Source organism: Sitodiplosis mosellana, unplaced genomic scaffold (assembly GCF_009176505.1).
Source record: "Sitodiplosis mosellana isolate CC-2019 unplaced genomic scaffold, AAFC_SMos_1.0 Smas_scaffold_12, whole genome shotgun sequence".
Lineage (NCBI taxonomy): Eukaryota > Metazoa > Arthropoda > Insecta > Diptera > Cecidomyiidae > Sitodiplosis > Sitodiplosis mosellana.
Window position 1 is genome coordinate 1,887,871 of NW_022595254.1, and position 15,782 is coordinate 1,903,652.

At 36.1% G+C, this 15,782-nt stretch overlaps 4 protein-coding genes across 17 annotated transcripts; 3 read left to right on the top strand and 1 right to left on the bottom strand.

Annotated features, from left to right (window-relative positions):
• Positions 1 to 84: 84 nt before the first annotated feature.
• Positions 85 to 1,812, top strand: LOC129567781 (probable isoaspartyl peptidase/L-asparaginase GA20639). 2 transcript variants are annotated; one of them, XM_055445055.1, is made up of 4 exons: positions 85 to 439; positions 495 to 713; positions 840 to 1,315; positions 1,383 to 1,812. In XM_055445055.1, exons 2-4 carry the CDS (start codon positions 506 to 508, stop codon positions 1,674 to 1,676), a joined length of 978 nt encoding a protein of 325 aa, XP_055301030.1. In that variant the 5' UTR covers positions 85 to 439; positions 495 to 505; the 3' UTR covers positions 1,677 to 1,812. The 2 variants fall into 2 exon arrangements, with proteins under 2 accessions (XP_055301030.1, XP_055301029.1); XM_055445054.1 differs by having other exon boundaries at positions 515 to 713.
• Positions 1,658 to 3,116, bottom strand: LOC129567782 (SREBP regulating gene protein). The gene is made up of 3 exons (XM_055445057.1): positions 2,570 to 3,116; positions 2,201 to 2,506; positions 1,658 to 2,132 (listed from the first exon to the last, which is right to left on the bottom strand). Exons 1-3 carry the CDS (start codon positions 2,669 to 2,671, stop codon positions 1,929 to 1,931), a joined length of 612 nt encoding a protein of 203 aa, XP_055301032.1. The 5' UTR covers positions 2,672 to 3,116; the 3' UTR covers positions 1,658 to 1,928.
• Positions 3,117 to 3,189: 73 nt separating this feature from the next.
• LOC129567783 (WW domain-containing adapter protein with coiled-coil homolog) lies at positions 3,190 to 10,863 on the top strand. Of its 13 annotated transcripts, none has more exons than XM_055445060.1 (11): positions 3,190 to 3,857; positions 4,300 to 4,333; positions 5,702 to 6,059; positions 6,404 to 6,626; positions 6,705 to 6,784; positions 6,872 to 6,961; positions 7,049 to 7,327; positions 7,694 to 8,311; positions 8,401 to 8,558; positions 9,499 to 9,626; positions 9,767 to 10,863. In XM_055445060.1, the coding sequence occupies exons 1-11, from the start codon at positions 3,817 to 3,819 to the stop codon at positions 9,843 to 9,845; spliced, it is 2,088 nt and encodes a 695-aa protein (XP_055301035.1). In that variant the 5' UTR covers positions 3,190 to 3,816; the 3' UTR covers positions 9,846 to 10,863. The 13 variants fall into 13 exon arrangements, with proteins under 13 accessions (XP_055301035.1, XP_055301042.1, XP_055301033.1 ...); XM_055445067.1 differs by having other exon boundaries at positions 7,049 to 7,270; positions 8,401 to 8,567; XM_055445058.1 differs by having other exon boundaries at positions 3,194 to 3,857; positions 8,401 to 8,567.
• Positions 10,864 to 12,740: 1,877 nt separating this feature from the next.
• Positions 12,741 to 15,418, top strand: LOC129567786 (rac GTPase-activating protein 1-like). Its single transcript, XM_055445073.1, has 6 exons — positions 12,741 to 13,072; positions 13,202 to 13,404; positions 13,503 to 14,224; positions 14,298 to 14,831; positions 14,945 to 15,077; positions 15,152 to 15,418. The coding sequence occupies exons 1-6, from the start codon at positions 12,949 to 12,951 to the stop codon at positions 15,221 to 15,223; spliced, it is 1,788 nt and encodes a 595-aa protein (XP_055301048.1). The 5' UTR covers positions 12,741 to 12,948; the 3' UTR covers positions 15,224 to 15,418.
• The last annotated feature ends 364 nt before the right edge of the window (positions 15,419 to 15,782 follow it).

The following is a 15,782-nucleotide window of genomic DNA, read 5'->3' on the forward strand; positions in this document are numbered from 1 at the left end:
CGATAACGGAGTAGTAATGAACCTCGTCGTTGATTTCTGTCAAAACACATATATAATCGGAATACATGCAACTGACTTGCACATAGTTTGTTGTTTCTACGGTTATCACAGCAATTCGTTGCACTTGATAGCGATAGGAAGCGAGGGAGAAAGAGAGAAATCTTTCAGTAGAGCTTCGAATAAAACATGATATGAGTGTCGACTTGCCATTCAATTTCTTAAAGCAAGTTCATGTGTAAGCAATCTCTATTCTCGTCGTCTTGCCGGGCGGTCTTTCACCTCACTTATATAATTACAAAACACTGTCAAACCGAATAAATCCAAATACAAACAGGCGACAGAAAGAGACGCAATATTCACCATGCGAACGTCATTTCACTTTCCAATTGTGTCTGTTATCTTGTGTATGCATCTTGTAGTGTTTGCATTGAATGTGAAGGTTTTTACTTTGTTTCCAAAAGACACAAAAGAACGGATTGCATTGCGTTTCATAGAGTATTTTTTTATGTTGCAGGCAAAAATGTCAATCGAACCGATTGTTTTAGTGCATGGAGGTGCTGGAGACATTCCTGATTCACGCGATCATGGCAAATTAGTTGGATGCAAATTGGCAACGAAATTGGGATACGAAAAATTGCTATCTACCGGATCCGTTTTGGAAGCGGTCGAAGAAGCTGTTCAGAGTATGGAGTTGGATGAATTCTTCAATGCTGGTATTTATCAATTTCTTAATCCAATCTGTGCTGAAATCGATAAAAAACTTGAGCTATTGCACTTACCATCGATAAGAAATTGATTTGGCGCCAATGAAAAATATTATGTATTATTGTTTTTTAAAGGCTACGGCTCTGTCCTGACTTACGATGGAGATGTTGAAATGGAAGCTAGCATCATGAATGGCAGCAATTTAAATGCGGGATGTTGCACTTTGGTCCAAGACATTTATCATCCAATTTCCCTAGCCAAGCGTGTGATGCTGAAGACCAACCATACATTCTTGGGCGGACAAAGTGTTATGAAATTTGCACGTGAAGAAGGTTTTGAAATCTTGCCTCCCGGTGCATTGGTCACTGAGTTTGCCATAGAAGCACTAGAAGAATACAAACGTCAGCATAAACTCGGCTTGGATGTAACGAATGCACCGACTGAAATTGGCGATCGTCGCAGAAAAGACGAGATTGGTACAGTTGGTGCTGTGGCTATTGATAGCGAAGGTAATTTGGCTGCCGCAACATCAACAGGTGGCATTACAGGAAAATTGCCAGGCCGCATTGGAGATACACCGATTCTTGGCGCTGGAACTTATGCAGACAACGTAATTATATCCTCAGATGTTTAGAGAATTATTTAAAGATACAATAATTACTGTTCTTGTTTCGCAGTTAATGGGTGCCATTTCAACCACTGGTCACGGAGAAACTATTTTGCGTTACAATGTTGCCCAACGCGTCCTCCAGCGAATGGATTTATTAAAAGAGAGCCCTCAAATAGCAACGAAAACTATTTTACGCGACATGAGTGATCGCTTGCCATATACCGCTGGTGCCATAACCCTCGACACTAAGGGTGATGTTGGCATTTACTTCACTTCATTGAAAATGGCTTGGACCTATCGCAAGGGGAACAAAGTCTACAGTGGCATACGTCCCGGTGATAATTTCGTTGAAGACGCTTGATTGTACTATTGTACTTAATGCTCAATCCCATGCAACAATATGCCATTTTTATACCTTATAAACAAAATATTGAGCGCTATTAACAAATGCTCAATTGATAATTAATAAAAAGTGCTGACTGGATTTTATTTTGAAATTTCTACGGATTTTCATTGCTTAAACCTAATAGGTGTCAGGGATAAAATATAAATTCAGTTTAATTGATTTTCGTTTAAAAAATAATTATTCTACGGTTTAAAGCACACTATTTGGTCAATTGTCGCGCTGTGACTCATGCGCCTCGATGTAAGCGTAGCAGAATTTTGTCTCTGGATTTTTGTATTTGTTCTCGTGTTGAACACTGTGTGAGTCGGTTCGACATTTGGCCAAACACAATTCGAACTGGTCGCTGACGGTGGCAAATAAAGCTGTTTGTCGGCCAGACGCCATTTCCATTGCTTTCTCGAGAATTGATCGCTGTGAATGTATGAAAAGAGAGAAAATGTTGAGAGAAGGCATATATGGATTCGCACAAGGTGACCTACTTTGTTGGGATTTAAGCAGCAACTGACACATTTTTCGTAGACAGCGCAGCAGCCCTCCTCCGTATTGCACGTATCACAGGTGTACTGAATATTTTCATTGGAATCACAGCATCCATTACTCAATAGATTATTCCGATGGCAAACATAGCCCTCGTCGTCAACGAGAAGTATTTTCCCTTGAACCGAATTCCGACATTCATCCGGTCGTTCTCCATTTGTTCCATTGCTTATGGTGTCTTCACGCCAAATCAACGGTTGCTCGCGCTTATATTCAATTTCCTCAATGTCTTTGTAACTATTGCCGCTCTGAAAATGCAGTTTCGAAATGATTAGTATGCGATAAAAATGGCTCGGATTGGTTTAATTTACATTGCCCCACAGATTGACCAGACAATATGTTAGTGACAAGAGAAAGATAATCGTCAAAACGATACGGCGACGTAATATGCGGATGACTACCGCATACCACATTTTAACTAATACAATTATCACGCAGTAGATTGCACAGCTACTGTAATCTCATTTCGTTCAATCGCTTGAGTTGTTTTCGCCAAAGTTTATGCAATGCTTTGAAACAAAACTGTTTCATACGGTTTAAAAAAGTGGCCAATGCATTTGGCTGATGGTGGATGGGATGTGTGCGGAATTTTCTTTATTGTATCAACTTTGCGTTTACGTCAAAGTCAATGATAAAAACAAACATTAAGTTGTTTGCAATGTGCCAAATGGTTCGGAATAAACAAACGAGATTTTTTCAATGAAATTTTTTGAAATACACATTGTTATTGCCTATTTTCGATGGTTTGCCAAAAAAAAACAATGAAATTAATGGAAATCCAATTTTTCTCATATCAAAATCAAATAAATTGTATTGTGAAAAAAATGTTCGCTATAAAATGTTTTCGTTCGGCAAAGTCAGCTGTAACAATCAATGGCAATCCCATAATTGATCAGCATGAAGTTGGCATTTCGCTGTGTCGACACCCGGCGAACAGTTTCGTTGTTTCAAACAAAAACACACAGACTCGTGTTCTGGTTCCAGTTTGTAATTTGCATTTTTTTGCATTAATTTCGCATAGTTTATTTGATTTCGATGAGGTATGTCGATAAATGACACACCGTGCCAATTGTTTCAGACGAGTGTCAATGGAATCAATGTGAAATTTGGAAATAGTGAACGATATTAGCAATTTGCTTTGGGTGTAAGCAATTACTTAACACACATCGCTGGCACACTCAACGGTGTGAAGTTGATCCGTACACAAGACACACAAACACACGCACATCGCAACTGCGAGCACAACGCATACACACATACCAAAATACACACGTACACTCGTCGCGCTGCCCAGTTCGATGTTGAATTTTCACTCTATTTCGCCTGCTGTGAGTGTGTAGCATTTCAATGTTACAAATGTACAAATTATATACGGTCGCATCATTTGTAAACTTGTTCACAAGCTGTGAGTTCGTATTCAATATGGCGGCGTTTACAAAGAACAAAGTCGAATAAATTTTGCAGCCGTATCAACGTTGAATGTTGTTTTCATGACAATTAATTCGCTAGAAAGGCTATCGTTTTGGCCGCAAACACATTAATTAAGAGTTTCGCATTAATGGTAATGCATGCTAGAAAACCACAACGTTTGAACGATGGGTAAATATCATACAACCTATATACCACTGTATCCACATACGCACTTTGGGTGAAAATTGGAATGAAATTCAATTTTTCTGTTCGTGTGTAGAGTGCATGTAGAAAGAAGTAAAAAAAAAAGTCAGCTCTTTTTTTTCTTCTTTCGATTCCATTTCACCGTATTTTTTCACACCAATTAAATGTACGATTCATTCGCGTTCTTTTCAAAACAAAATTGTGCTGCGAATGAGATGTTTTTTTTCTGTTTTTATCCGAAGAAATTGTAATTATTCAATTGGGCAAAATTTTACTGACAGTCGAAAGAAATAGAGTGTCTCAAGCCAACCAACAAAACAGAAAGAAAAATCTAATTTTCATCGCAAATTCCAAGTGACGCTTTCAACATTTTCTTTCACATTCGAATGCAATTAATGGAGTTTTTTTTTCTATTCTCTCATTTCAGGTACTTTGAAAAGCATCAAGCCCATCCTTATCAGGTAACTAAAAACCATCCTATACACATTCTGTCATTAAGTTTTTTTTTGTCGTTGTACGAATAGACGTATCATTGGCAATATTCACATGAAAAACAAATGTGTGGTGATTTCTCGATTTAAAATTACCAATTCATTCCGGTTGAAATGCCAATGTTTATGATAAGTTTGCTTGGTACATTTGCATTAAAATTCATTCGAAATAAGTCAATCGCACACAGAATTTTGCATTCAGTGAGCTCTCGTTCTTTCTCGGTCACTCGTTCGTTTTTGCCTCTGTCTCTGTTTCGACGTACGTGCTGCTTGGCTGTCAATATGCTGTGTGAACAGCCCAAAATGAAAGTTCAATTGAACTCTCGCGATCCCATTAACAGACAGCCAAAATACACGTACACCGATGTTTTATTGTGAAATATTTTCGCAGAAAATCTTCCCGTTTATCGATTCATTTAAGTTTTTTATTAGTTTAATCGCTAAATTTCAAGCGAAATGTACAGACATTTTCCATTCGCCTTCATTCGGTTGTTTGTGTATTTGACATTACACTGCGTCACTATGCAAGAGGTAATTGAACCAATCTCTTTGAGATTTCTGCTTAATTACCGTGTCCATGTTGGATTTTTCACTGCCTCTACTTTCAAAACTACCCAAAGTCATAGTTTCACGTCTTTTTTCCGGGTCAAATGCGATTTTTCCACGAAAATCACATAAAATTAGTTTACAGCGTAGAGTGATTCGAAAAAGAGAGGTTATATATACTTCATCGTCGAAACTTTTTTTTTAAACGACAATCCATTGAAAATTCTTGGATTTTCTTATGTTTTCTTATGCAAACGCATAATTTTGCCTGCAAAAACACAATCCAATGCACCATCAATGATTTTCTCCACAATTTCGTACATTTTCTGATGAGTTTATTGCACAACGAGGTCAATGGATTTTCCAAGCAGACGCTGTCATTTTAAATCCGATACTTTGATCAAATGCTCTTTGTGATTTAATGACTTTTGAAATTCTTTCGTCTTGTTTTTATTTTTACACTGTACATTGTCGACAAATAAAAGTTATTTGAATTTGTTTGGTTTGTAATAAGTACCGAGTTTGAAATAAATCATTTTCCATTGACAAAGCACTTGACACGAACCCAAACCAGCGTCTATCAAAGGCATTCTGATCAAATTATCCGAACCATTCGAATGCAAATGATATCTCTATTCCGTACGAATGACCACCCGCACCATTTAACTTTATTCTTTTGTTTTGGCCACCACCAATGAACTGACCAAAACAATTGGCCCGAATTTTATCTGATTTTGAGTTTGTTTTTTTTTCGTTTTTTTTTTCTTCTTTGTTTTCATGTTTGGTTTTTAGAGTTCGAAATATAGTTCCAAACGGGACTATGAACGAGAGGCTAGCAGTAGGTCAACAAATTATATACGCGGCAGTGAACGTGATTTGTCGCCCAGCAGCAATGTGCCAAGTGGTACACTAAACGGTGGTTCATATCGTTCAGATTCGCCCGATTTGGATTCGCCGCGTGATAGCCGAGACCGTTCGGATCGTTATCAAAGCTCTAGTTATATTCAAAAAATTAAAGATCGTGGTAGAAATGATTATAAAAAAGATAAATATGTAGACAAACGTGATAGACGAGACCGGGATGCTGAGCATCGAACGAACCATGATCGAATCGAGATGTCTAGCAGCAGCCGACGCTCTTCGAAACTCAGTAATTACTTGATTTCTATTCATAAACGTATCGTTGGGCATTAAATCGATGATTAGTGGCTGAAATGAGGCTTCGTAAAGGTGTTTTACTTGGGAGGCAATGAGACTGACGAATTTTCAATTTCGTTCAATTTGAAAGCCAGTCCCATGAACACGGATTTGCTTCACATACGTTGTAATCATTTCAGCAACATTAAACCCAAGTTTACACTCAAAAAGCCTAAAAACAGTCACTCATCCGAATTTAATATAGATTCAAAAAGGTTTAGTGCTCTTTAAAGTATTTAGAGTAAGATTTATTTGGCCTATTTCTCAAATTCGAAACTTCGGTTGCTTTTCGTATAGTGTACCAGCCATCAGACAAACATTCAGGTTCGAGAGAACGTGAACGGGATCATCGTGACAGAGGGAACGGGAGCAATAACAACAGTAACAGCACTAGCGACCGAATAAGTCGATCGTCTGATTGGAGTGAGCATATCAGTTCGTCTGGCAAAAAGTATTATTACAATTGTAAAACCGAAACATCAACATGGGTACGACCGACAGAGTGGCGGGAGAAAGAGAGGTAAGCATCCGGTCCCATCGTCACCATTCCGTTTACATGAGTGTTTATATAATGGATTTTCTTTCAATCTTCTAATAGATTGCTACCAAAAGAGCAGCACAGGGAATACAGAGATAAAGAACGGGATAGAGACAGAGAAGACCGATTTTCTCGATCTTGTAAGTGACGACATCCGTTTGAATCCACTGAAAATGTATTCCAAAACGACAATAATAAAATGGAATCTTTTTACACTTTTCTTTTAGCATATGCAAAGCATTCCAGTTCACGGAGCTCTCGAGTAAGATGGCCACATGATTCAGAAAATGTACAAAGCCATCGAAGGCGTAACGAAGGTAATTTTCAATGTTTCATTCTTCGGAATCGAAGCGATGACATCATCAATAATTTTATTTTTCGTTTTTCTTCTTTTCTATATTCAGCAGACAGTCAAGATAACATGGACATCAGCCCAGGTGATTCAACTCCGACGTCAGAAGCAAGTTATTCGCATTCAAGTACACCAAATGCACAACCTCAACAGATTGCCGATGGTCCAGTGTTGCTGGCAAATGCACGATTGGCACCGCATCCATCGACATCAAACAACTACACAACGTCATCATCTGCAAGCGTTATTAATACTTCATCGTCATCTAGTTCTGGTAATAATAATTTATCCAGTGGTTTACATTCGTCGTCTACCACATCCGCATCGTCTTGTAAGTGTGCTTTCGATGCTTTTCGGTTTCATTTCCGCCAAACACACACTTTATCATGGCCAGCATCGGCTCAAAATATGATGTGTAAATTACGTCACGTTTCCGGCTTATTTGATAAACGCTAAACAATATCGAATGTGGCACATTTATTCGTTGCTATTTCCAAAGCAAATCCTCATTTTATCCGCGCACATAAAAAGCAATTTCCGCACATAATAATGATGCAATTAACGTTAAATGGAAGCTTCTTCCAATACAAATCAGGCTTTAATGCAACATATTTTGAGCCTCACAATTGACTATCGAATGAGTTGGAAATTCCCGATTTTAAATATGTTTTCTTTCTGTTTCTCTTTCTCGTTGCAGCATCTAAATTAAACAAAAATTCAGAAAGTAATTCACTGCACAATTCAAATCTGCCTACATCATCTCCTTCAACAGCCCTGATACACAGCGCCAACAGCACGACTAGTAGTAACAGTAATTTAAGTAATAATCACAGTGGTCAACATAATTCAGCGTCGCTAACATCGTCGCCGTCATTACCAGTAACGTCGTCATCGAAAAAGAACCACCATGCAGACATCAAATCGATGGGTCATTCAAATGATTCAGCGCAACATTCGGGGCTGAGCGGTTCCGGTTTGGGTGATGGAAATAATCAAATAGCGAATAATAATACTAGTAATTCTTCAAATAGTATAAGAGAACACGCATTACATTCACCGTTGTACAATCTGCCGCACAATCTGTCCGCGCTGAATCATTCGAGCAGCGGCAATGGTGGCAGCAACAGTACGACCGGTCAATATGTGCAATCCGGCATGATGACACCACAATCAACTGGCTTAGGTATTGGCATTTCGTCACAATTTTCGGCGGCTGGACTGAAGTCTGATGGTAGTAGCACTTTAAATGTTGGCGATGGCCACGGCCCACCGACACCAACTCAAGAACTAGATATGACGACTGATCATCGGAAATGTAAGTTTAAATCAAAACACAGCCAAATCGAATGAGATTCGTAAATGGGAAAGTCGGAATTAAACGTTTGTTCTCCTTTTGACTTACAGTGGATGGAACATCGGCTTCGTTGAGTAGCCTGCAGGGTGTATCATCACAAATGCTTCGGCACCAAGGCCCCAGTCTCACACCTAGCTTAGCAAACTATTTCCGTGCCGATTTGATCGCGCATGTTACCAATTGGCCTGCTGAAATCTTGGAGAGGCAGGTAAGAAAAGTAAAGACATCATTCTTATCTCAATTTTTATTCAGACTCAAATATTTTTTGACATCTTCAATGGAATATCAGATGAATCGGTGAATGAGACTTATTTGATGTTCGAAATTTTAACGTAATTGTGCCATTCGAGCAATTTTTGACTATTTTTATTCTTCTTTACTCTCTTTTGTATACAAAAAATCACGAAATAGAATTGATTTTCAGTTTTTCCTAGATTGACGCCATTTAACGTGTCTTCATTACACGTTCTCTCGTTCAAATGATATCAAAGATATTACAATGTTTTAATCTTCGTGTTCGGCGTATTTCTAAATCTCAAATCATTTTCGCTTTTTAAAGCGACAAAAGAAAGAGACCCATTAATAAAAATCGCCACTGTAATTGAGTGATTTTTGCTGTTAAATGGCAAAACGATCTGAGAGTTTGCCCATATCAAAATTTTATAAACATTGAATAGCTTTCAAACGATACTCCACTTTGTTTACATAATGAGAACAATAGAACTCCTAATGCTTCGTTCCCAAAAGTCCGATTTTCTTACCCATTCATTTTTGATTAGCAGAAAAAGTATGAATGTATTAATTTATCATAAATTCATTCAAAGATTAAAAAATAATAAACAAAAAAATCATCTGGACCACGGAAGAATCGTTGGTCGATTGTAAAAAAAAATCGGTAGACTAATGCAATCGCTTAAGATTGTATCGAATGTATTTCCTAGGTGACCGGATGTTGGATAAAATCAGCACCGATTACAATCAGTCATGATTAGCCGCTTAGGAAAGAGAGCATTTACCAATTTATTAGTTAATTCTAATGAAAATTATAATAATAATTTCCGAGCAAGAGGCTCCTTAGCACAAAGTCCATACAAGCGATATTTACATGATTCTCAAACAAAATGCACTAATTATTGTTCAATTTTCAGGCACAATTGGCATCAGATGAAGCTAACATCATTGGAAATTTACAGTGTACTAAGGTGTCGGCAGATCTAAAATCGGCTCGTAGCGTAGTTAGAATCACAGAAATTACAGCAACCCTACAAGAACAAAAGTGAGTATCTCATCTTGATGAAAACAAAACGCCCACAGTTCGTTACTTTATATATAAAGTTAGAAGCATTAATTCATTTACAATTGCAATTTTCAACTCTCATTTCTAATCAATTACAATGTTTATCTTGTTTCCAACAGAGTAATGTACTTGCGACATCAAATACGACGATTAGAGGAACTCAAATCACAAAATTCATTTATGTCTGAGGATCTATAGCCAATTCGTGTCCGCGTTATTAAATATATAAATATTATACTACATTATTATAATGATAATTATTAAAAAAAACAACAACAAAGTAATAAAACAAAGTAATTTACAAATTAGAATACGGAAAAAAAGAAGTCGTAAAAAAACAAGTGAGAGTGCGAAAGCCGTAGAAACAGAAAAAAAAGAAGAAAAAATGGATAAAACGAGAGGAGTGTGCAGCAGTGTAACTGACTACAAACAAATTATCCAGAAAAAATCTCTTGGGCAATGTGTGTGTAAAGTGTGTTTCGCTGCTGCTCAAGATGAGTAAAAATTTAAAATTTAATAGTAACTATAAAATACAAAAAAAATGGCTAAATCTAAAAGAGTTAATGATTGTAATTTAAAACCGAAATGGCAAATAGCAAAACAAACGGATACAAATTATAACTCACTACAACAAACAACATAAATTGTAATATAGAAATGACCAGTCCCATCAGTGGCATCTTCTTTTGACTTTCTGCATCATCAAAAAAATAGAAAAGAACTAAACAACAACAAAAAAATCAAGTAAACTTAAATAGAATCTATTACAAAGCAATTCACTTTACTGAGATCTTCGAAATGTGCATCGATCAAAATGCGGCAAATGAAAACGTATTTACGACTCAAGAGATGAAGAAAGAAACCGACCCACACACACACACATAAAGGGGAAGAAACATTCATTTACAATGACAGAGACTAATTGTTAAACAAGAATTTTAACTGTGTTTGAAAGCTAGAAAAAACAATTGTGTTTGAAAAAGTGTTCGAATCCATTACAACATCATCATCAAAATGATTTCATTAACACACATATACTTGGTATCAATGAAAGTTTGATACATTTTAAATCTCTGAACTTACAATATATTCTCTTTGTTTTTTTTTTTAAGTTGAATCCAATCACTGGACTAACGAAACAATTTGTATATTTGGTACAAAATGTATTCAGTTGAAATTTGTCAATCGTTTTTATTAAAACAACCACAAAACAAAACCATTGAGCTGCGTTTATTTTGTTCGTTAGCAATGTATTGTTTGTTCTGTGAACAAGCCTTACCCTTTCATCCACTCCTCACAAAAAATTCATTTTTGTTGTCATTTCTGTTCTGTTTGTTTTTATTTCTGGTTGAAAATTAACAAATGTGAAATGCAATCATAAAACAACAATAAATCATGCCGAATGCAACATTTCTTTCGTGTAATCGAATGTTTCAAGTTTGCAATGTGATTGACAATTTTGACTTTCGGTTCATTCGAAATCGACGATGTCAAGTGAATCGAAGAAGAAACCCAAAATTGTTGTGGTGTTGATGTTAGAAAAGAGGAAGAATTGAGACGAGATAGAATTTAGCTACCTGCTGAAATTGAATTATATTCTAATAGTAACAAATGCATCAAATTCACATACACTATCTCTCATTTGAAAAGAAAAAAAAGGCATACACACATTAACACAATTACACATACACACATGAACAGACCCATGCATAACCCCGAACAAAAACAACAAGAAACGATCACATAAAAGACTTTAAGAAAAACGAGTTTATGCGAAACAAAAATTGATGTTTTATGAATTTAATCTAAAGAGAAAAGGAATAAAATCTAGATGCGAAACACAACATAAAAATACGACATAAAAATAGGAATATTATTATTTATTGAAGAAAAAAAGCAAATTTTGTTCTGTTCTTTTTTTAGAAAACAACAAAATAAAACTAAACAAGTGAAGTGAGGAGAAAGGAGAAAAATTATTCATTAGTTTTAAGTTTTTTTTCTCGTTATTTTCCGTTTCCCTCTCTCTCTCTCTCTCTCTTTTTTCTCTATTTCTCACACAGAATGAATACACTCAAATCCCAAAATCGAAATAAAAACACAAATTGTATTGACAAGACAGTTTTTTTTTTCATTTGTTCGTAGACACTCTGTTCTCTAACCAAAACAAAAGATAGTCAATCAAAATAACATCTACTAAAACACTTGGAATTTGAAAAATCTTCCACTCTTTGTTCATATGATCAAATAAAATTGACGGCGATTTAACACTAGATTTTGCTGCAAAACTATTTTCAATGTCTCTCTCTCTCTCTCTCTTTCGATTCATTTTTGCATGCAAACAATTTTAAATATAATAATCCATATGAACAATTCGTACCTTGGACCAGTCGATGGAAATGTTTGTATCGATTCAATATGACTAGAATTTAGAAAATAATTATTGAAATAAAAACAGAAACAAAACTAATTGGTTCATATAAATTCGCAATTTGTTGTTCATTTATTTTCAACGAACGCTTAATGGATTGAGTAAACATTCACTTTTGAAATTTAACTCAATCGGAGATTGAGTAGAAATTTAAACGTTCAATGAAGGTTGGCAGTACATGTGTCACAAACTCATGGATTCGAATAATGTTTGAATTTATGGCGGTCGAATGCTCGAAATTCTAATTCCATTTCTCGAATATCCGCAAAGAGGATGTGTTTGGCATAAATTTGGTAAGTATATATTGAACGTAAGTAAATGCTGGATAATCACTTGTGCATATAGTTAGAATGCTCAAATTCACTATTGTTTAGAAAAAAGAAGATTAAGTCATAAAATGAGTTTCAGGTGTGCGTTACGAGTACAGAGTACTATTTCAACGAGAACCTTATTAGCATAACATTCTAAAGAATAGGCACATCACCTCATTATCCATTGTCCTATTTTTCGTTCGATGTAGTTGTTTTATGGAGCGATTACTTTTTTTAACACATTTGAAATAGAACCCAATAGAAATAAAACTGAACGCTCCGTTATGCTGTGGCAATAAAACGTTCAAATAGAGGGCAGTGAATGCTAATGACTGTACTTGCTACAGCTCAAGTACGGCCGGCTACAAGAAAACTGACATCAGTTTGTTTTCATCACACGAACGAATCGCATTTGTGTTGTTATTGTTTCTGTCTTCTTGTCAAACACATCCACACCGAATCGAACGATGTTTAGAGTTTTATAGATTGAAGTCATAATAATATTGTTGTTGTTTTGTCATTAGTATTTTTATTGCCTGGACGAAATAATATAAATATTTGAATGGCTCAAACAAAATATACAAAAACAACAGCAAAACACCGGAACATGGACACGACACCAAATGGCCCACTCGAAGATATCAAGAAATTGGGTCAAATACTGATGAAGCACGCTTCAGAAAAAGGTAAACAACGATGGCGTTATTGGATGATATTACACAGATGATATTACACAGATGATTTTATTTAGAATAATTTTGATTCCATCCATCATTATTTTTATTGCTGATCATTGAAATTGTGTTCCCATTCAGAATATTACCGATTTTTACGCATTCAAGAGCAGTGTCGCTTGAAATGGCAAGCAACTATGGACAAATTTACGCAGATTTTGAAAGAGCATGAAAAATGTGCAATGGAAAAAGACGAATTAGTTGCAGATTTAAAGCATATTGATCATTTATGGCAAATGGAAAAAAAATTTCGGTGCTCGATGGAGCATGAACGTAATTTTTATGTAAGTATTTTTGGTGTTGCAAATCGAATTGATTATTTGATTCAGACTAAATCGAAATTTATGCATTAAAACATTTTGTTTTGGTTTTGTTCACATAGAAAATGAAAGTAATACGAACCTACGAATATTTGCGTTATGATAGAGGCATGGAAGTAGAAAACCGAGATAAAACGCAAGACACATGGAACGATCTCAACGATAAGAATAAAGACGAGATTACTTCGACTGGATCGTTTTTATCTGATTTATCGGAAATATCGCAAACCGAAGACGACTACATTGAAAATGCAGAGGCGATGCTTACAAGTCGGCAACTGGCAAAAGAGTTTGAAAATCTAGAACATTTTGCCACATCAACGGCTCTAACCAACAAGAGCTTGTGTGAGAAAACGTTTCAAATCAACGGTCAAGACGATGAATGTGAACAATGTTTGGACAGTAGCAGAAGCTCCATCGATGATGATAGTGAGTGTAATCGAAGAGTACAAACCCCACCGAAACATGCGGAGAAGCATCTCCATACCACCGAAGAAGTTAATCGAGCAAAACTACAGATCCCCAAAGAGTATAGAGCACTAAGAGAGATATCCTCGAATGAAGCGAATGCAGATCCCATTTACGAGCAAACTCATTGGTTTGGAAATGGCTCGCTTGCTCCTGGTAACAAAGAAAATTGGCATAAAACTGAAAATGCTGCAACAAAAACTTCAAATCGTCCGTCCTATGAAGAGAATTCGAAATATAAGCTACAGAACTGTAATCACACCTTTATTCATCAATTTGCTTCACGATCAGTCGATTGCTTTCACTGCTCGAAAAAGTAAGTATTTTGCTACAATTGAAATACAACTCCAAAATCAAACCCAATTTGACTAAAAAAATCGATTCGACAGATTCAATTTTGGAATATTGGCTTTCAAGTGTACGTCATGCGGAGTTTTTGTTCATCACAACTGTAAATCGCTTTTGAAGTCCAGAACAAAAGCACAGCGACACATGAAAAGTAACACGAAGGAGTATTTCATATCCGATTATGTTACCAGCTATGGTCCAAGTGTACCACCCCTAATTGTTCACTGTGTGAATGAAGTGGAGACTCGTGGTCTATCGGAACGTGGCATTTACCGGGTCTCCGGCTCTGAGAAGGAAATAAAAGCACTTAAAGAACGATTCTTGCAAAATGAGGATGCCCCGGACCTATCAAACATTGATATGCATGTTGTTTGTGGTTGCATCAAGATTTTCTTACGAAGTTTGCGCGAGCCGCTCATTCCAACACGTCTCTGGAGTGTATTCTCGAATGCAGTCATCAATTTTGATGGCGATTCCACTGATGGTAACATCCAGAGCCACCTTCAATACGAAATAGGTCGTTTGCCGAAAGCCAATCGCGACACATTGGCTTTTCTGGTTTTACATTTACAAAGGTTATTTCGAGTTTTTCAAATATGAACAAATAATACCTGTAATGGTGCATATTCTTTCTCATTAAAATCGTTGAACAAATATTCATTCCATTCGAAACTTTTTTTCTTTTCAGAGTCGCAACATGTGATGCAGTCCAGATGCCAATTTCGAATTTGGCCACAGTTTTTGGGCCAACTATTGTTGGTTACTCAAATCAGAAGCCGCATTATGCGACTATTCTTGGAGAAACCGTTGTCCAACAAAATGTAAGTAAACACACATTTCACGATGTGACTTCTGAGTATCGAAAATAAAGCAATAAATTGTTTGTTCATTTCAGGTCATGCAACACTTTTTGAATATTCCCACAGACTATTGGTTCAGTTTCATCAGTGAAGATCTAGATATGTAGCAATTCCAAAATGTGTTCGTTCTCCTTGTCTTGTCCACATATTCGTCATTGCTGACCGTACTCATTTTAAACCGCATGCCATTATTTTAGTAAATGAAACATTTGGAAGAGTAGAATCACAAATTCACAGACTTGGAGCTTAATTTATGTTCTTCAAACAATAATAATAAAGAATGACGGTGAAAATGGAAAAAATGCATTTTTCTTTTGTGTTACCTATCATAAAATTCCTCACAATTCATATCAAATGCTTGTGTGCTAGAATTTTAGAAGGAAAAGAAATTCTGAACAACATTTTGTATATTAGCATTTTACAGTAATTCAACTACAACCGAAAATTCACTTGCTATTCTTCAAATGCTTGAATATCAACAGTATTGGCCATCAATTTGGTAAGCATGTATTGAGCGTGTTTAAATTTGGATATTTTTGAAATTTTCAAACTCTCTATTGTTTGGAGAAAAGAAGATTAAATCATAAAATGAGTTTCAAGTGTGCGTTACGAGTACAGAGTACTATTTCAACGAGAACCTTATTAGCATAACATTCTAAAAAATAG

What these genes read in the sequence shown, in the direction of transcription:
- LOC129567781 (XM_055445054.1), top strand. Translation starts at nt 362, where the DNA reads ATGCGAACGTCATTTCACTTTCCAATTGTGTCTGTTATCTTGTGTATG. An exon ending in TGTTTGCATTGAATGTGAAG is followed by an intron (nt 440 to 514) that starts GTTTTTACTTTG and finishes TTTATGTTGCAG; the next exon opens with GCAAAAATGTCAATCGAACC. An exon ending in CTGGAACTTATGCAGACAAC is followed by an intron (nt 1,316 to 1,382) that starts GTAATTATATCC and finishes CTTGTTTCGCAG; the next exon opens with TTAATGGGTGCCATTTCAAC.
- LOC129567782 (XM_055445057.1), bottom strand. Translation starts at nt 2,671, where the DNA reads ATGTGGTATGCGGTAGTCATCCGCATATTACGTCGCCGTATCGTTTTG. An exon ending in TGGTCAATCTGTGGGGCAAT is followed by an intron (nt 2,507 to 2,569) that starts GTAAATTAAACC and finishes CTGCATTTTCAG; the next exon opens with AGCGGCAATAGTTACAAAGA. An exon ending in GCTGCTTAAATCCCAACAAA is followed by an intron (nt 2,133 to 2,200) that starts GTAGGTCACCTT and finishes ATACATTCACAG; the next exon opens with CGATCAATTCTCGAGAAAGC.
- LOC129567783 (XM_055445058.1), top strand. Translation starts at nt 3,817, where the DNA reads ATGGTAATGCATGCTAGAAAACCACAACGTTTGAACGATGG. An exon ending in CCGACGCTCTTCGAAACTCA is followed by an intron (nt 6,060 to 6,403) that starts GTAATTACTTGA and finishes CTTTTCGTATAG; the next exon opens with TGTACCAGCCATCAGACAAA. An exon ending in AGACCGATTTTCTCGATCTT is followed by an intron (nt 6,785 to 6,871) that starts GTAAGTGACGAC and finishes CTTTTCTTTTAG; the next exon opens with CATATGCAAAGCATTCCAGT.
- LOC129567786 (XM_055445073.1), top strand. Translation starts at nt 12,949, where the DNA reads ATGGCTCAAACAAAATATACAAAAACAACAGCAAAACACCGGAACATG. An exon ending in CTGGTTTTACATTTACAAAG is followed by an intron (nt 14,832 to 14,944) that starts GTTATTTCGAGT and finishes TTTTCTTTTCAG; the next exon opens with AGTCGCAACATGTGATGCAG. An exon ending in AAACCGTTGTCCAACAAAAT is followed by an intron (nt 15,078 to 15,151) that starts GTAAGTAAACAC and finishes TGTTCATTTCAG; the next exon opens with GTCATGCAACACTTTTTGAA.